Source organism: Spodoptera frugiperda, chromosome 1, assembly GCF_023101765.2.
Source record: "Spodoptera frugiperda isolate SF20-4 chromosome 1, AGI-APGP_CSIRO_Sfru_2.0, whole genome shotgun sequence".
Classification (NCBI taxonomy): domain Eukaryota; kingdom Metazoa; phylum Arthropoda; class Insecta; order Lepidoptera; family Noctuidae; genus Spodoptera; species Spodoptera frugiperda.
Genome location: NC_064212.1, coordinates 2,581,989 through 2,603,355, shown reverse-complemented (window position 1 = coordinate 2,603,355; position 21,367 = coordinate 2,581,989). Strand labels below are relative to the sequence as shown.

The window sequence follows — 21,367 nt, the reverse complement described above, 5'->3', positions numbered from 1 at the left end:
TTATATTGTTGTTTGACATTTTCCTTATTACTTGAGCTGACCTCCTTGATAGCATGTAATCACATCATCATAATTTCAGTGCTATACTGCAATCTGTTTCAAATTTCATCGCGATCCCTTCAGCCGTTTTGACGTAAAGGAACAAAAAGACATACAAACTTTCGCATCTGTAATAATCTATACTAATACTAATATACTAATAATATTATAAAGCTAAAGAGTTTGTTTGAACGCGCTAATCTCATGAACTACTGGTCCGATTTGAATAATTATTTTTGTGTTGGATAGCGCATTTATCGAGGAAGGTTATAGGCTATAAATCATCACGCTACGATCAATAGGGACCGAGCAGAGCGAGTGAAACCGCGCGGAAGTAGCTAGTAGTAGGATAATTTGATAATATTGTTACCTCTCACAGGGTACGGAGTCTCATGGCTTGGTGGAGGTGGAGATGCGATCCTCGGTTCCGATCGACTGGCTGAGGCACCCCACAGAGACTGGCACAAGCCATTCCGTAATGCTTCACTCGCTGTCACTCCTGCAAGAAAAGAAGAATATATTTAGACATTGAATTGTAGTATTGATGAATATAATATTTTGATTTGGAATCTAAGATTTTGTTCCTCCCCTCCTCTTATGACTTCCATGATCGCTATTATAGACAACCTAACACCAATGTTGTTATCCTGAGAATAAGATATAATCCTGAGAATAGCATGTATTACACCGAAAATCCATTTTTCATGAGTGAGTCATCGAGTTCCATTGCTAGAATAGAATAATGAATAGAATTGTTATCTAAGTTCAAAGAGTTCTCATTTTACACAAAATTATACATTTTTCTTTTGTTTATTAAAACGTTACCCCACATTAAGATTTTCAAATCATACAATTTCACATGCATCTGTGGATTACACAAAGGGGACTCAAACTCACGACACGTTACACGGCAGCCATTTACCTAACCACCGCGCCATTTTAATCCAAATGTTCAAAGAATAACTTGATCATGTATAACATTAATCACGAGCAGACTTAATCAGAAATAATGAAAACAAATTTCAAAGTAATCCAAAAAATCTTATGAATGAATTAAAAAATCGGCGCATAGGCACGATGAGGGTAAACCAGTCAATATTCATTAGTAGGGCACTTCCTCATTACAGTGTCACCGTAATTACTCGAACGCCAGCTAAGTGACTCACGCGCATCTGCCCGGTCTATGTGGAAATTGATCGTGGTGGAAGTTTATCTAGGAATTCTTGAATTCGTTTTTGTTCTTGGGAATTTTTATGTTTCTCGTATAGGTAGTTGGATAAAGTGTTACTTGGAATTCTTGCATTAAGATTTTATATACAGGTTGTAAACGGAGCGCTCCCAAAACCGCAAACAGATGATAGGAAAAAACTAATTCAATGTTTATTTTATGTAATTATAGTTGTAATCAAATGCTTAAGGAAGATGAATAACACGAAAACAAAAACGACTAAAATTATAAAAACGAAAAAAAATGTAGTATTTTTCGGGAGCGTTTGAAATATTACGTGACGTCACGTCTACTTTCATTTTATATGTAGAAATGACTCCCTTTCCTAAAGTTTGATTCGTTTTATCTTATATGACAAAATAAAAAATACGTGTCTAATATTTTTTCATTACCTAACTGACGGACTAAATAGATTGTTAATTTTCATACCCCGTCATCATCCCTATTAAAGGTTTCTAAATATAGAGGAAGAGTAAACATCGTGCGAAGCTTATAAACAAAACTGATGATCCAGAAGGAATTGAAGTTGTTAGAGGGCGCTAAAATGGCGCTTTGTTGTTGCGCAAGGAGTATAATGGAGTATGGTATATTTTATTCGAAAATTTGGCTCTTTTAAGTTTTGATTTCTTGTTGTAATTTCGATTTTTCTTAATGACTAGTATTTTTTATGGAATATGGGACAAGCTAGTAAATGAACAATCGGATAGTATGTGATAACGAGCACATAATTATGCCTAAAGACAAATGTAAGACAAGGAGTCACCTTTAAAATAACAAAAATAAACGTTTTCCTATTCGACCAAAATCTTACGTGACAGATTACAGCTTATTTTTATCTAAAACTAAATCCAAATAATTTTATTGACATCAAAATATCTAAGGAATGTCATTGCATTTTATCATCGTTTGTTTTCATACAAAACTTAATACCCTGACAATTGCCATCAACACAATGATGCATGCAGACAGACCGTGCAACCGTTTTGCAGTAATGCACTAACATTTCTACATGTACACAAATCCAATGATTGACTTATATAAGTCCATAGATCTACATATTTTGTATACTTTCTTCAATCGATCTTAATTTTTGACAGAAATTTTAAAAACTAATGTCGAAAATAGATCTTAATCAAGGATTAACATCGCCCATGAGTATTCTAATTCCAAATCTTTTTTTTCTTTTTTTGTGTTTGTTTTTTGGCGCATAAAATTATTTTTCTTTCTTTCTTTCAAATCCTTAGCCCTATTTTCAGACGAGCTCTATCTTAGCGGCCCACTTAACATCAAACAATTGAATGTTTGTCTTATCAATGAAATGGTCAGTCATGATTTGGCTCATGCCCTCGGTACCACGTTCATACCCCGTCACAAGGCATTTAGCTTAATGGCTTCATTGCATCCGTACACTTTCTTCAGGCGTGATATTAATACGCGGAATTTATTTCATTAGTTCTTAGAATGAATGAAAAGTAATGGAGTTACAATTACAAATTAGTTGGGTTTGTCTGCAGACTTTTTTATAATGCAAATGTAACAAATGTGAGCTAATGTGGTTGTGGCATGATGGTTGTAGACAGTTTAAAGAAATAAGAATATGACTTCATGTTGCCTATTTGACTGCTATCTCAGTAGTGTTTCCAAAAGGACCATTTTTGGCAGTTGCTGTTTGGCGAAGATAAGGACCACGGGTTTAAACTAAGTATGGATATTTTTGGTTTTTATGGATAGATAGATCGATATAATTAACCTAAACGATACATATGTATAAGTACATATAGGTACAGGTTTCACAAATATAATAGTACTAAGATGTTAAACAAGAACTAAATCCTTATTTATATTGAAAGAAAAGAAAAATAGCGTGACATAAAAACAAAATACCTTAACCGTAATTCCAATCAAAACAGTATAAACTTATATAACAACATTAAAAAAAAACATACAACGAGTAAATAGATGATTTTTTATCGATTGTATCGTGAACAATTCCAAAGGGATTATCGATAAATATTATCTGAACATGTATTTAGGTAATCACAGCCGTTGTTACAAGATATTAAAAATTATCGATTACATGTATTCCGTGTAATTCTGATAGACAGACTGATTAAAGCAATGATTATTGGTTTTCTATGTTCTTTTTTGATTTAGTTATTTGTTTCATGTTTTAATTGATATTTAATAAAAAAAAACTTAATTGGTCCTTTTGCTTATGAGATAACATTTCGCTTCATCAACAGTCATCAGTCTTTTCCTTATGAGTGATGAATTAAATTCAATAAGGACCTTACATTATTTTTGTTCGGAAAATGAAACATCTTTTATTGAAATCGATCCATTAGAAAAAAAGAATATGTATCCAGTAGAAATAAATGTACTAGAAAATGTGTTAAAAAATATTGCTGTCATTTTTTATATAAAAGAACTTCTGAAAGATATATGGTTGTTTTAAATTTTGAATTTATAACCACTATTACAGACAATCATACCAAACAAATAGGTATATTTATTTAATACAGGTGTAAATGTCTATGCAGATGTATAGGTATAATTAATTTTACCCTTGATAACATAATCAAAAAATATGAAATTACTAATCATATTTAACCTTAAAATGGAAAAAACCAAGTTAAATCAAGTTCAAGATTAATTCGTGGTCCTTGGATCCGTTCACAGTAAATCCCACTTTCTTATTAATTGTATTAATTATTATCTAGATAACATTTAATTAATGGAACCAATAGAAATGTGTCTAAGAAAACTATAATACGGCTTCATTGAAGGTTTTCTAAGAATTCCTGATATCAATATGACCTTCAGTAACCATTTGATTTGTAACTTTACGTAATAGGTATTATTTATTATCACAATGTAGTAAATACATAAATTTTATAGCTATAACTTTTATATTATAGGCTAAGGTCGATTATTATTTGTTTTGTAGGCATTTTTCCAGCATTATGGTTGTAAAAGTCATTGATTCAGTTTAGTGTGAATTAAACTGAATAAAAATTAAGAAGAGTAGAGCTCACGTGAGTCTATAGAACATATAATTATAGAATTAGTTTAATTAAGTATAAAAACTGGGTTTAAAACATGATTTCGACTCGCACTTTACAAAAACTATTACCTATTGTGTTTTAGATTTTAGTATAATAATTGTATTGTTTGTATAAACTAAATATTACCTGCTTTATAAGAATAGGTTTATCCGCTATTACATGTCCCTTAATTCTTAACTAGAGATAAACTATGTCGGACGTCTGGGAGGGGTTAAATGCCAATTACAAAATTTTACCTAAACAAATAAACTAAATAAAACCGTTTATAAACCGACCTGAACCACTTTTTGTGAAATGTAATACTTTTTTAAATCTATATCAAAAGCCATTTTCGAAAAACGGCTTCTACTTAAATATAATAAGCTCTATTGTTCTATCTTCCTGTCAGTTTGTTTGTTCACTAATGTAGATGGATGGTCTACCACGTGATTACGTACGGATGGCTATAAATGAGACAATCAGTGCTCGAAAGGAAGCAACCGATTCTCTGGCGCCAGTCGACCCTAGTTAAATTTGCGACGGCTAAGTGAAGAATATTGTGGTGATATTGGTTTTATGATCGTTGCGATTATAGCTTTTGAGTGTATAGGGTTAGGATTCAAAGTTATTGTCTTTATTAAGATGGTTGATGTTGGTCTTGCTTTGAATGGTCAAGTAAAAGGAAATATAAGTCAAGAGTGTTGTAAATTCTAAGAGTATTTTGATTATCTCATGAGTGTTATCATCTGCAGTTGGTTATCCTATAGTGAGGTTGATTTTTGCTCAATTACTTAATTCAAAAACCCTTTCAGATGAATTATAACTGACGCAGCAGGATAAGGATTGTAACTAAGTGTCAAGGACAATCAGAGTAAAGGAAGATACCGATTTTGTGGCGCCAACCACTTTTAAAGTTGAGAACAAAAGTACGCTAGCTTGATTCTAATGTGAATGAGTCTTCCTACTTACTAAGTGGTCCTTCCAAATTAGTTAATGTGGTGAGCGCGTACCTAAGGACCAAGTTTTGTTTCTATGATAACTTTTCATTACTAGTGTTGAATGGATAAGAAAATCATTTGTAGATAGTAAAGAAATCAGTTATCTTGTTGTCAGAAAAACATATAACCGCCAAATCTTAAAGTAAGATATCGTCTATAAAAACCAGGTCATACAATGGTATATTGGAAATAACTTACGCAAAAGATCTTTACAAAATCACCCAAGAACTGTAATTGCAACAAAAGACAGTAATTCTATAGACTTTAAAGAAACTAACCAACCTGACAACACCAATTTAGTTCTAAAGGTACATGCAGGCGTGAGGACAGGAACAAAGCAAGCAAGGGCAATCAGTGCAAAGGAAGAGAGCGATTCGGTGGCGCCAGGAGTGTTAAGGTCGGCGGTACCGACACTAGTAACGGATAAGTGTTATGGGGACTCATCTACAAGACTTTAGATTGGAGATGATTAGGCATAGTGCAGTTTGTTATGTTTTGTTTTAGGAACTGCCTATTTGATATATATTATTTGGTGACTTCAAGTTTGATACTATTAATAATGTCTTTTCTGTTAGTTGCTTGTCAAACCTACTGCTGTTTACGCTAGTTTTTAGATAGAAAAAGCCTAGGATGGAATAAGCTCACAATGAAATGCACTCGAGTTTCAACAATATCAAATGTTGTTGATTATAATTATTCGTATGTAGGCAGTTATTATATCCTTCCTGGTGTGAGAAGAGGTCTTTGGTCAGCAGTGGCCACTTATTGGCTGTTGATGTGCTGTGTGCGAGGCAGTTATATCCGTCACTAATGTAAATTGTATTTAATTATTACGGATTCTCCAAAAAACTCCAAAAATAAGTATTTCAACGACAGAAATATAAAGAAAATCTTCAACAATATAAAAAAATTGAGGCCATCAATGGCCCAAAAGCCGCCGGCCGGCCGACTAACGAAATTGGTAAAATTTGTACTACAGACCAATTACTATAAATAGAAATAGATCGTCATTGTGTGAACAGGGATATCTATTTTTAAATGGTCACGACTGACATTGCAAGTATGAATCATGATGTGAAACTAGGAAGTGGCCTTTGTGTACGTTTTGGGAAGACTTCCAATATCAATCTTAATTACCACAATTGGGAAGAAGCTTTAAAAACTTGTTGGCAACGTTTTGTGAGTCTAGATCTAGATGATAGTTACATTGAGCAATAAGGTTTAAGAATGAAGTAGATTTCATTCACTAGTTGTGGTAATGATTTGTTTCTATTCTACCATACACTTTCTTGATTTCAAACCATTGTTCTCAAGATTAATTTCTAAGTAATTAATATCGTAAATCAAAAAAGAGTTGAACTTTTTCTTCGTCTTGAAATTGTATCAGACTAATGGTGAACCAATCTAACATCCAACACAATTTTACTAGTCATCCAAAATGGTTCCGAAAAGAGGTGAATGTAAGATCCCGTATCATGGTAAACTTTAGGTACCAAATTATTTGAAACTTTTCAATATCTTCAGACAATTTTGATTTTAACTACTATCAGATCTCAACATCCATTATATCCAAACAAAACAGCTAAAAACTCATACTAAAGTCCACAAAGTTAAAACAAAAGACTCGCCGAATGGCGCCAATGTTACGAGAATCAATGACCGTCGTCCGGGCGCGGGCAGATCATTAAATTGACGCTCGCCACGCCAATTGTGACATTGCTTCCTGTGATGAGAGGTAGGACAAGATATAAGATGATGGCGATGGTTGGTATCGAAGGACCAAAAGTCAGTTTGGTCCTTAATCTTTTGGTGTTGCGTAATATAGTGGCTATTTAGAAGAATGGCATACGAGCTATTCGAAGTAGTTTCTATGATGTCAAAGAATTGAAAAAACGAAACATAAAGCACTATGAAATCCCTAAAAGATTTTGAAATATCATGTGGCACGTTTTGGATTGTAATTGTAAATCATTTCTGTTGAGTATTTTTTTCCAAATTATAATTCATAACATATTTTTTAAAGGATTCATAATATAAACATTTTTTTTCATTACCATCGAATTTAAAGCTAGTAAAATTAAAAATATCGCTTTCGCTTCCATTTTAAACCTTAACAATGTCGCGTGCTGATTCTTCCATGTCGAAATATAACAGGGATTTATCTGAAACATTACTTTAATACTTTGGATCATACATTAAGTGTATGTTAGCTTTATATCACTTATGCTGTTGCAATTTGCAATTGATGCTGTCTGCAATCTTGCAATGATTGTTTGGCTTCGCTTTAACTTCAATTTGTTGAGGGCTTTGGTCCTTTTTTCCATTAAAGGTTACGATCTTTATGCATTTTATTATTTAAATTCAAATCTTGACCTTTCATTCAAGGATGCAAAACAGTTATCTACTGATCTTCAAACTTGATATAAGAATAGGACCATTTCTGATTCAAATGCACCAAATAATATCACAAATAATTCGTATCTAAAGACAAGACAATACAAAACAATTAATTACAAAGATCAACAACGGTCTATCAGCTTCTATTAAACAATTGCGAAGCGTCTGATATAACATATTAGTTATCAGACCACACATTAACACCTAGAATAAGAAAGCTAGATATAGTATAAAATCAAGGCGGCTGCGAGGCGCCTGGGTCGGCCCGCCTCAAATAACATGCGTCCGGCATTCGGGCCGCGTTAGATTTTGCTTATTGAATAATTCTGATATTAACGTCTCCTTCGAATTTGGATGCGATTTTTTTGGTTTAAGAATATTTTGGTTTGGGATTTGGCTAAGTGAATGGTAAGTGAAGTTCATATTGCTTCATTAATAGCCAAAAGATTATAGTAACCAACAAAACTATTTATAATAAAAATGGCTGTCGAAATTACGACTGGTATCCAAAAAATCGAAATCACTTTACGAAAAATTGCGAAAACTTCAATATTCTACCAGGGGATCATCAATTAAAAGAAAAAGATTCCCAAAACAAAATCTGCTAACACACAATCACCATCGCGATCACCTTTACCTTCAAACTCCTCATCACCAAACAAAAAGAAATCAGCAGAACATATAAAGGTATTAATATTAAAAGCAGCTGCGTCGCTGCTAGATACTCGTGTTATCACAAAAGGCGGCCGCTCTGCATCAATTAGTGTCTGTCGAACAATACTTGACTCAATGGACGGGCCATTCATTCGCGTATTATTAGATAGTAATGTGGTTCAATCGCTCGATGGCATATGGAGATGAATAGAGTCGATTGTGTGGAGAGAAAGACTTTTTTTGCGGACCATTTTTCTGTTTTTCAGAATTGTATAATTTATATGTAGCTGGCCTGATGAGTGATGCAAAAATTTTTATAATTACTAGCACTATTGACAGTATGATAGAAAATAACCATCAGAAGAACAAGACCTATTCTAAATCCTAAACAATGTTTGTTTGTAATTTGATTTGTTCACGTCTCCTGCCATCAAACTACATTCAAAACTAATTCACGAATCACAAACCCTACCCAACAATCAAAAATGACCCTCAAAACTGCATCAAAACCAAATGCAATGACTCCAAACCCACCGAGTTCTAATCCGGGTGTCGCGTTACCGTCCTGGGTGGCCGCGCACAGTACATTATTATAATTGGCCAAGAACAACGCCGTACTATATCTACAATCTAGAGAATTCTCAACGGAAACTGATCGATGTTATGTCATGATTATATTAATATTATTAATAACACTTGTTTGTTGGCCATTCCCTGCGATAGCCCTTCGTGTGAGACCATGGAATCTACGTCTCTAATTAAATAAATCTTCACCACGCTGTACTGAAATGATTATGAGTAATCGCATATTTGTTAAAGAATTGCAATCGGATGATAATGGGTTTAAAACGTTTGCTTTGGTAATGTGTTTATGATATGTGTTTAAAATAAGATTTGATGGCAAAGTACACTAAAAGACACATGATTAGAATATTGCACCAATAATGTCAAAAGTGGCGTGAAGTTAGTTAATGACTTGAAAATAGATGGTGAAGATGCAAATAAATAATTAATATAACAGTATATACTAATTATGGATAAGTAAGTAGAAGTAGTTTCCATTAAATTAAATGACGACAATTCTTAAGAAATGCAGCAACAAAATAATTGCCAACAAGAAACCTAAGAAACCAAAAATTCTAGCAACCAACCAATTAAAAATTACAAAGAATATATCAGAATACTCGTTTCTTTATAAAGAATACCATAAAAACAAGATAAACGCAAACGTATGACATTCTTATCTGGAGACAAGCGGTCTACAAGACCCAGATATCTGCAACACTAAGCTTTTGTACATTATAAAGAATCTTTCATTTTTAATTGCAAAACATGTGGTCCTTGGGTCACCGAGGTCCCCGCTTCCTCACAGATTAGCGACAGAAAAATATATTTTGTTAACGATAACAAAGTTGCTAATTAAAATAAAGCTTGGAAACTAATGGAGGAAGCTGTTGATTGTTCGTACGTGTGTTCTAATTATTTTATTTTGATTCCTTTGTTTGGCTAGTTAGTTTTGTACAAACGTATAGCGTTTGTAGGATCATTATATTAGTGAAACATTATTTAGGAAAAGTAACTCATCTTGAACGTGTCAAAGAACAAATATGCCATCACAGTTTTTCTTTAATTTTTCATTCATAAATGAAATCCATTTTAAGCTAGTTCAAATGCATTATCATCATCATTACTAATAACTTCCCTTCTCTTATCATTTGCAACAAAAACTACACTAGAAACTTTGTATCCCACCATCCGGCAATCCTTCCTATTCATCCTACTTTCCGTAGTATGGCGCCTGTCCTACATTAGTCAGAATCTGACTCATTGTTGACTAGTCCACTGAGAGTTCCCACGTTTCATCCGCCCACAGCCTCCGTTTTCAGATGCAACGTCCGTGATACTCAATCAACTGGTTTCCTTACTTTAGGAAGGTCAAGATTGGTAGTGTATTTCATTGCAATAATAGTACATTTCTAAATCGATTCCTTCTTTATCAACTCTTTAGAAGTCATCATCGTCATCATCAGCATCACATGGCGATAAGACTTTCCACCAATCAAAGAAATTAAGCTGATTAACAAATAACTGTCGAATTTCAACCACTTGACGACAACTAGTTATTATCAATCTGTTAATGTCGCAGCCGGCTCCACCGAGTCTCATAATAATTTGTGAGTCTTAATATAAACAACAGTGTCTTTATTGAAATTGTACTGAAGCGAAAATGATATCTTTTTGACAACTTTATTACAAGTTCTACGTCATTCTGTACCGAGAGTAAAATGGTGTATTTCTGCTCACAATTACAGACTTCAGACTGCATTCAAGACAAAGAAAATCTGAAAATTCTTAAGTAGGTTGAAACCCCACCACCATTTTGTTTTCTAAGACCACTAAGACCTTGTACCACATACACTAAAACTACACCCAAATTGTCTGTTACTTCACCAAAATGTGCATAACCTTCATTTTGTCCATCCTAAAAATCCTAGACAACTGCACGTCTGTCAAAATCAAGTCAACACGTTTCCCACGGAACCACGCCACCTACGCGTGCCTTAGTCATGACCACTGTTTGTCATCTGCCACTTTAATTGATCCAAAGAGATCTAGTCGTAAATTAAATCGTAGCTCGTAATGGTCGAGTGTGTGAATATTTTTTTGTTAAGTATTTGCGATAGAAATGGCCTTGGCTTGCCTTTTGATGAATGGTGGATGCAGATGCGTTATTGAGAAGTAGGTTAGTGTATGTCAATGGTATGGTACTTTTGTTTATTTATTAATTTGCTAGTCGTAGTGTTTTTGCTTCAGAACAATATCTGAATGCTTACAACTTATCATGCACGTATAATGTTTTGAAACGCCTGCCTAAGACCGATGGTCAGTGTCTATGTGTCACAAAACGTATAGTCAATGCTTAATGCTTCTATCTCCCGAATTCAAATTTCAAAGAGATTTTATTGCCCTGCACTGTACTATCTGTCTCTTCTAACAACAAAAATGTTAAGTTCATAACAGTTCCTTCAATTTCCTCCATCAAAATATTCGAATGCTTTTTTTATTTCTCCAACCCATCGATGTTTGTATCTGGCACAAGAACAGTGTGGCAGCGATTAAATTGTACAATCTTCTGGCTGGTGATTGGCGTGCGAACGCCGGAATGGGTTAAGAGGTGTTAATTGTGCGAGATTGAATGTTTTCTCAGGGCAGAATTTCAATTGGACGCAATTGTTGCTCCGTCTGATGCTGCTTTTTTATAGAAGAAAAGGTCTGTTTGTCTATTTTTAATTAGTGTTTTGTTATTGGTTCGCTGTTGTGCGTTTGTTTTGTCTGGTCCTTTGGCGCTCATATTTTGGTCCTTCGAGTCCTTATTTGATTTTTTTTTTATTAAAAATTGTAAAAATGTTGTAGTTGTAGAAACGTTTCATTGACATTTTTTGTGAAAATACTTGCTTTTAGAGAACATAGTATCCTTAGCTTAAAATTCGTTTAGGCGAAAGGACTTAAACATCAAAGCGACAGTGTATTGCTTTTTCGATCCTAATAAATGAATAAAAATCCTGTCTGAAACATATATTCGTGAGATTGGTCCCAACTGAATTAAGGTCAAAGTCGCCGTTCGGATAGTGTTACACTTCACAACACTATGAAGCAGACCTTTGGAACTTTAGACGTAATAGAGCCAACTACTATAATGCTAGCTCTTAACTAAACTAAACTAAAATTTCAAACACAAACTAGAACTAAAAGCGTTATTTATCTAATGCAAAACCCGAAACATTTATTGTTAGATACGATACGAATTAATCAACAAAAAGTTTGAATTCGAATCAAAATACCAAATGCGCCGACCAAAAGTTTTATTAATAAAAATTTTCTAACCGAACAAACGCTAACTAAAAATGTTTCATCCAATCTAAACCTATCTACAAAGTCGACCAATTTGACTAAACCGCCAGTGGTCGGCATTATAAAAACAGTTTCAATCAATTCCACAGCCTATGATTCATTGCGCTCATTGGACAGTACTCGCTTTGATGTCCGCCGCACGTTTCGCAACAATTGGACACAGGAAGATTCTAATAAGGTTAAGATTTAAAGCTTTAGGGTCAATGAAGAACGTAGTTTTGACCACGTAGTTCTGTGGAATCGGATGATTGATGGTAATTACGGAATACGGCACTTTACGAGTATGTCGACTAGAAGCGTAGTTACGAGTTGTTGAACGTTTTCTTCAATTTGGTGTATATTATGGCCCGTAATGCTACTGTACAATATACACTCACTTTTCAACATTTGTGAATTATGTGCCTATTGTTATATACTGAGCACAATGCCAGACTCCTTACTACTCTTGAGAAATTTTCGAAAAACCGAAAACGTCCAGTATAATACTTTGCCCGAACCGGGTCAAACCCGGCCCTCCGTCCGCTTCACATTTGCGTTCATAACTTTTATACAGACTACTGCACTTTCTAATGCAGACGAAATCATATGTATAAAGAACACATTTGATTGAAAACTGCAAATAATTGTTTGAAACGCATGGAAAACAAATTGTAATAAGGCAAGTCTGCAAACAAACGAATGACGTTTACCATACATGATACAATGAATGAATTATTGAATAGGACATTTATACATTTAATAAACAATTCCATTATTATTTAAATAATTGTCATAATAATGTTAATCTTCCTACATACGTCAATATGTACCTATAACACAACACAGCCATATAATGGGTTCTAATTTGTACACTTTTAAATCTTCAACACCATTAGATTACTCTAGAACTGGTCCAAGTAAAAATCTTTCGAAATCAACAAATCATCTGCTTGTTGGGCCAACCGCATCAAAGGGTCCATTAATTATTAATTTGGGTACTAAATCGCCTTCACACGACGAAGGGATTTGGCGAGGCCACGTGTGCCCCATTAGCCTAATGGCGACCCTGAATCTTTATCGTGTATCTAATCCTGAGATAAAGCTTCGTTGAAATTAGGGACGAAATGGTCTTTTCTTTGTCTATTGCACAATTTTAAATTGTCAAAGTCAGAAGAATTGTAATTAGTGGTGATATTCATCATAGCGTTATGATGCGTTGTATTGTGTGTGAAATCTATTGTTTGATAGAGTTAAGTACCATCTTCTATCTAATTATGATTCCTTTCTATTATAAACTCTGTCTCTAATGATCATTTTTGATCATCAATTTCAAATTCTACATCCCATTTCGATATCAATTTCGTCTGACAAAATTCTTCAGTCACACCGAAAGACAAAAGTTTTTAATGTTTTATTACCGTAACGCAAACGCAATGATTTAATTAATGCGTGCAACATTTACTGTGAGAAGCGGATGTAGGATGTTGCCAAGGACGTGCGATTTTAATGTCGTCGTTTTGTCGCGAGTAACACATGTTCGTCTGCCCCGCAATTGATGCTTGCTTGTTTTTTTTAGCCGTTTGTCAATGGTGTAATAGACGCCCGGATGATTGGTGTTTATTTTAGTTTGGACGCTTTATTTATTAAAAATTGTGAATGAAACACTCTGTTGCTTGTTGTGGCTGGGAACGCAATTTGTTCAGCTCAGTAGTAGAGATCATTCATCTTCTAGAGTTGCTCGTTAGATGTTGTGTAGGAAAACACAGTATTGTACTTAATATTTCGTTTTTGATATTATTCAACTTTACCTTAGGTTTTTGATATTTAAAAAAGGACATAGAGCAAGAAAAGATATCACATTTGATTATCTAGATCTGTAATAGGCCCAATCAATTATCTCCCATACCAACCTTCTCAATCCCCGATTAACTAAAAACCCAAATTCCTAACCCAGACGTTGGAAACGCACTTGTAACGCCTCTGGTGTTTTAGGTATCCATGGGCAGCGACGATTGCTTACCATCAGGTGATCCGACTGCTTGTTTACCGGCTTATACCATAAAAATAAGTAACTCTCAGGCACTATTCATCTCTTTATTGCGATAAATTTACCTTTCTACTTTTACCTTCCTCCTTTTGATAAACCTAAAACATTATTCCGCGAACAGATGCGTAATATCACACATATGACATTGGGAAAAATAAATCGTATAGCTCAGTGCCGTGCAGAGTCGCCGGTAATTCATTTAGAGGGTCTGCTAGTAGTTGCCGAATGTACCAAATTAGATTTCCATCGTGAATGATGGATCGGTGCGGTGTGCACTTCCGCGCCGAAATCAGGTCTGCATACTAACTGTGTGTAGGGAGTGATGGTGATTAAAAATAGGTTTTGTTTTGTTTTATAGGAAGGATTATTTTTGAGTGCAGGTCGTCATAGTCTTTGTTGAAAGATGATGATATGAAATCATCTCATAAGTTTATAGAGATCAACTGCTAGATTTCGCTTTTAGTGTTTTATAATGGGGTGGTTTGAGTATTCTGAAACGAGGTTTTAAATGTGGGAGAGCCATGCTTCGTCCGTACATCTTCTCTGAGGCGGAGCAATCAGACTCGTACTAACTAAAAGCCACCCCGTTCCTACTCCTGTCCTTCGAGCTGAAGCTCCGGTAAATCTGCTAGATAGTCCGCAGCTCCGGAGAGAACGCCTGATATAGCTGAACAAAACCCGTTGTGTGCCTAAACGTGGATCCACGCGAGACACAATGTATTTTCTATTGTGTGTTAGAAGAGGTTAAAAACATTTCGCATTTACATCAATCATTTCCAAAAACTACCCACTCAAACTAATCTTTTATTTATCCAATCTCCGATGATTTTAATCGAAAAAATAATAAACAAAACGAAATCTTAGAAAAAGATTACAGAAAAACAATTAATAAATAATCGGATAATATCCGGATTGTGTAATATCTACGTTAGTTTGTCGAGACATCTGATCCCGGGTATAATCGGATTTGGCTGATCGAAGCCTGGACGTTATTAGGTTTGCCATTATTTCTATACGACACGCAACTATACATTGATTTTAATTATATAGCGTATTGTATTCAGGATTGTGTTGTAGTTTATTGTATTTCTTTTTGTAATGTTGGTATTTTTGTGAATTGTGATTTAGATTTTACATTTTTGTCTATAAATTGTTTATAATTTAATTGGTTTTATGAAACAGTTATTTTTAATTCATTTTAGATGTCCAATATATGCAAAATTTCATGCCTAGCTAATCCTAAACTTGATTCGGAGTTGCGAACCTCCCAACCGGTTACCGGAGCTCTAAATAGAAAAGCAGGAGTAAGAACGGGGTGGTTTTTAGTCAGTAAGAGTCTGACACTCCCTCTCGCCTCGCCCAAGGCGGGAGAAGTCAATGGATTAATTTTCTTCCCTCAAAATAAAAGTTAATCCTAAACTTAAGTAGGTAACTAGCTAACTATCATACAAAAGAAATGGCCTTACCACTAACCGTCAAAAATTTTCTTTTTTATTTACAGTACATTTTATTTTTTTACAATACATTATTATTTAAAGTACCATTCTATTTTCAATTAAATTCCAGTTTAAAAAAAACCAAAAACGTATGTTAATTCCTAACTTATCAAAAGTTTAAATACCCGTAAAACAATTACAATTTCGTAATCCGGTAAAAATGTTCGTAATTTAACAATTGAGTACACTTTGAAAGTGGAGGGTTAGGCGCGTGCCGGGTCTAAAGGACCCGCCGGATTACTGTTACCGTGCTATTGTTACGTCGGGGTACTTTTTGCCCTTTCGCGGCTGGTGCAGGGTTGATTAAAGTGATATTTGGAGCATCCTTTTTTAATTTTGTATTATTTTTTGCGATGCGATGGAGTGAAAGTGAGATAATATAATTAAGGTATGGTACCTATTATTATTTTTTGAGTATTGTGTGTATTCTGGTTTGGTTACAGAATTTGAACATAATTTTTTAAATCTCAATTTGTAATATACTAAAGAATTGAATTTTCTCTCTTTACTGAGAAAACTTACCTATTCGAAATTTGATTAATAAATCGTCATTAATTTTATATATTCTATACTTAGATTGTAGATAAGTAATTGTTTATTTTTTATAACCAAACACAAAAAAATATACCCATCTACTAAAATTACATAATCTAGACACTGGGCAGCGTGTCAAACCAAGTGTTCATAATATTTAAACAAATAAATTCTACGATTTTAACTTTAAAACATATTATGACCGTTGAGATTTGTTAATTATTACGATATTACCTTTTGTTATTTTCCTTAACAGTACCTATTAAAAGTATTAAATAACAATACTACTGCGATTAATATAATTATATATATATAACGGTTAAACTTATCTAATATTTATATTATTATAAGTGCGTAGATATATCAAAATTATTAATTACAATCCTGTATCTAAAAGGTAATATTAGACTCCATTACTATCAGCAATAGAGTCCAAATTACCTTGATAACGTAAAATAGGATGTTTTTTGGGTTTCCTGTTCTATTACCTAAATAGTTTTAGTTAATCTTTTCTAGTTTATGTAAGAATATCATAACAGGACATTTGGCGCAGTGGCTGGGCAATCGGATGCTGTGCGATGTGTCGCGGGTGCGATATCCGCAACGTTTGTGTGTATGTGATATTGTACATTTGTAAACACACTGCAATTAATCTAAGCATTTTTTTTATAGAAAAGAAAAAAAAATAATTCTGCTCAGATACTTATGTTGCGAAATCTAAGACAGTTTGTTTAAAGTAGGTATATCTCTTGAATGCTTCTGTCACCTATATGACTTTAATTAATTTTAATTTTAATTAAGAAATCTGATAATTTGATATATGTACAGACTTACATTTTTTTTTACTGAATCATATTATTCGGTATTTAATTATATTGTCCTGTAGCTTACGGGATTTTACAGTTGATAAACTATTGTAGATATGAAACCAACGTGAACCTATTAACCAAATTTAATGAGTAGGTAGATTTACTATTACAACTTATCAAAGTAAATATTTAAAAACAGGTAAACAAATCTACCTAAATCCTTTTATTTATTTTATTTTACACTTTATGTACAAATATACAATGATGGACTTAATGCCAATTTGGCTTTTAGTACAAAATTAAACAAAACTCCAATCCAAATTCAAATTGTAATTCCAATTCTAATTTTGGAATTCCAGAGAAAAATTGCCGATCTTACAATTCAGAATGGAAATACCAAATTAATATCTGGATTGGATAGAGTATCGGTATCCGTTATCGTTTCCTTTGTATTCTGAATATTCTGATGTTCTAGTATCGTGTGAGAACTTTAATTTCCTTTGACCAATCAGAATTAGAGGATCTGTCTGCGAATAGAGGGGTTTGAAGATAAATGTTGGCTTGCATGATGCAGATAGCTTAGTAAAGTACCTTGAATAAAGTGGATTTTTATTGGAATAATCTTGTAATATGTATGTACTTAATATGTATATGGCGTCAGCTCTTCAATCAATATTTTTTATGTTTTCATAACTATCTCTATAATTTATGATGTTATTTATCTTAAGGTACTCATATTTTTATGCGTGGGTGATAATTTATTAGATATCATAAGTAGGTAAGCATAATTTGTTTTAATAGCTTAATTTTATTTAGGTAAGCATCTAAATCCCATAACAATTTTATTTAGTTAGGTGTATAATTGAAATATTTCTTTTTGTTACACAAAGTTATCTAGATAAAATTAATAGGAATCTGGATAGATAGCAAAATGAAGAAACAAAACATTAAAAGTCAAAACCCGACTAAGTTTTCCCTTAAAGAGTTTGTCAGCAAGATAAAATTTCCATAAAAAAAGACATTGTAACACGCCCTCACATTACAAACGTCCATTCTACAACTACACACTCAATAGTCAGTAGTTCCCACTCATAAAATTATGCTAGAATTCCCAATAGGTTCGGTTATAACTTAATTAAAAGTATTGCTGCACCCAATAACGGCGTAATAATAGTGGTCGAGTGTCATTTGTCAGGGGTCGAAGGGTGACAATTAAGTTTCCTTTGACACTCATATTGATTATGTGATCAGCTAGCTCATGGTGAAATTGGATAATTTGGAATGTTAGAATGGAATTTTAAAATTGGGTAATTTATTCCATTCTCAGAGAAAAAATATTGGAATGGAAAAATATTAAATTGGGTTGGTACTTTTCTGTTTATGGCAGACCACAATATTTTTTAGATGTTTTTTAATTTTAAAGACATCAAATTGTTCAATATTGAAATAAGTTAAAGCGCATCTATGGAAAAATATATTATAAGAAAATGTAATCACAAATTACGCTTCAATTAAAAAATATCTAATATTAGAAAATGCATTTTACAATCAGTTGGTAAAGCCTAATTGAGACCAACTAATCCAAATATTTCAAACAAATCTAACTCTGTCTACCCATTTCTTACTGTAGATTAGAAAAAACAAAATACGAAGAAAAGAAAAAGGACGGTAAAAACTATATTTTAAATAAATTAAACTTAGAAATGTAATGGACATTTCATAATACACATTTTTTATTTTTTCCCTTGAGCTGTAAACTTTATTTTTGCATTAAAATATTGTTGTGACAATGATGTTGAGTTTTATTATAACTGTTTTGATAAAATCTACATTATGTTTATTTTTAATCACATTTAATGTGATTTAAAGCAGAAAAATAACAAGTTTTGCATGTAAACAAATACTGCAACTCAATTTTAATTTAGTGCAGTATAACAGTAGTTTCAAAGTATTTAAATGTCATTGATATACATGTTTATTGGTCTATTTAATATGTCATACATTCATTTTCACCACTAATTAAGAAGAAACTTTGAAAAATACAAAATTTGTAAACATTTTCATCTTAAACAACATTTTTTGATACAACAGCCTATTTTCCAAGACAGTCAATTGATAGATACATTCTACCCATTCTGAATATGTCCAGAAATACAATTGAAAATCCAATTATAATTTAAAAATAATAGAAAATTAATGAATACAAAAAATCAAAACAAACAATTTTTTTTTCACATTCAAGAAAATTATTAGGCATTTTCCTACCTTTTGGAGTGACAACTCGGAAGGCGCTGTTGGACACAGGTCTTGGAGATCCCTCCCGCAGCGAACCAGGAGATCCACTTCCATTCCTCACCATGGAGAAGTCCAGAGGCATAGGAGGCATCGCACTTACTTCCATTGTCAAAAAATTACAGCCTCAAACGCATAACACTAAAAATCTACAAACTAAACCCGAAATCCAAAAACCCAACTCAGATTAAATTTAGAAAACCGAATTTAAAAATTCGAGTCCGATTTTGGAAAGGCGAGCGTGCGCCCGGCGCGGGTGGCGACTATGTTTTAAGGCAGACACACACTCGCGGCGCGCTCTCGCGGCTTTCTGTTCTGTAAAGCCGAAAATCTCTAGAATCTCCATAGTGATTTCGACCTTATCGCTTGAGCCGTTTTTCTGTGGGCGTGGTGTGGTAAGCCCCGCCTCGGGCGTCGCAAGCCGCCATGTGCCCCGAGTGACAATCACTTTGTGTAGGTAACACAATAATATGATTCGTGATGGATTTTATTGTGCTACCGATGCATTTATACGCGAGCAATTTTTCGCTGGTGAAAAAATTCGCGTTCGCGCGTATAAGTAGATAGGTATGTGAATATTGATATGTATGGAAATAAATGTAGGTTGGTATTTGTAATTTGTTTACACTCAGTATTGGGTATGGGTTGGATGGAATTGGAATTGTATGGAATTCCAATATGAGTAAATAAAATGTAGTGTAATTCCATTTAAAAAAAAAATTATCCATAAAATTTTTATAGCGTATTTTAAGAAAAAATTTAACAAAAAATTTACAATAAATAAATGTAATATAATTGAAGAAAATACAATGACCATCTTTATCACTGTATCACTCTCTAGATGAGTGAAGAGTCGTTGTAAATTGATCTTTTGTTCTCAATAACTAACAGAGACTTGGTAGCATCTCCACAATAATTATATTGTGTAGCTAACTTACCTACTGTGTTTTTTTATAATGGATAAGATAATTATTGTATAAAAATGTTTTTATAGGTACTCACATACTTGTTAAACAATTAATTAATAAAAATGGTAAATATCCCGTTTAAAGTTCTAATGATATTGTTAGTGACAATGTCAGTTTAAAAACTTATAATGTTTACAAGGATAATTTTGTAAAACTATTTAATCACACTCTAAAAATTAATGCTGTATTTATGTTTTTTCCTATTTTTGGTAGGTAATTGCCGTACTCACGACATGGGAGAAAATCCTAGAGAGGAAAACGTTTAAAAAATATGTTTTTCTTCAGTTTAAGGTGGTGTTCTTAAATCTGAAGATCTAAGAATTATTCCATTCATTTCTGAATAAATAATAATATACAGATTTCATTCTTTCTTCTATTTTAATTTTTTTTTGACTCTATACATTGTAATTTTCTGTATAATTTTTCAATAAAATAAAATACTAACTTTCAATTTCTCTTATTTATGACTGTTTTAGTATTTACTCTAAATCGTTCTTACTTGTTTATCATTAACGAACAAAGGAACTCTAACATTTATAATAATAAAGACCATAATAAAAAACTCTCCCCAAATAAAACAAAGTCATCCCATTTCCCTACAAAATCAGCATTCACAAAAACAAATAGCAATCGCGCCCGTTTTAATAACGCAGTGGGTTGGCATTCGTCAAAAGATGATATAATTATCTGTGGACAGACACACTAAGCCCACTGTCACGATCCGACATTTAAAACAATGAAAGGTTCAATTTTTCACAGTGGGCCCCTGAATACCGTCCGCACGGGCCCCCGGGCCGCTAATCCGAACGCCTACGCACACGTATTCTGATTGGTTGCAAGGTTTTTTTGTCAAAACTGCAAATAATTGTGTTGGTATTAATGGGGTAGATGACTAATTTTTATTTTAATGTCCGTCCGGTAGATTATTTTAAAACATTAGACACGTATTTTTTATTTTCGTACAGAAGCT

General features: G+C 33.3%; 1 protein-coding gene across 1 annotated transcript in view; it reads right to left on the bottom strand.

The window, feature by feature from the left end:
- Positions 1-19,758, bottom strand: part of LOC118273621 (zinc finger protein 629) — a 58,380-nt gene extending 38,622 nt beyond the window's left edge. Inside the window, exons 1-2 of the mRNA XM_035590676.2 lie at positions 19,403-19,758; positions 410-538 (exon numbers count right to left, since the gene is read on the bottom strand). Of these exons, the coding sequence (XP_035446569.1) occupies positions 410-538; positions 19,403-19,538 (265 nt within the window). The 5' untranslated portion in view covers positions 19,539-19,758. The remainder of the gene's footprint in view (positions 1-409; positions 539-19,402) is intronic.
- Between the last annotated feature and the right edge of the window lie 1,609 nt (positions 19,759-21,367).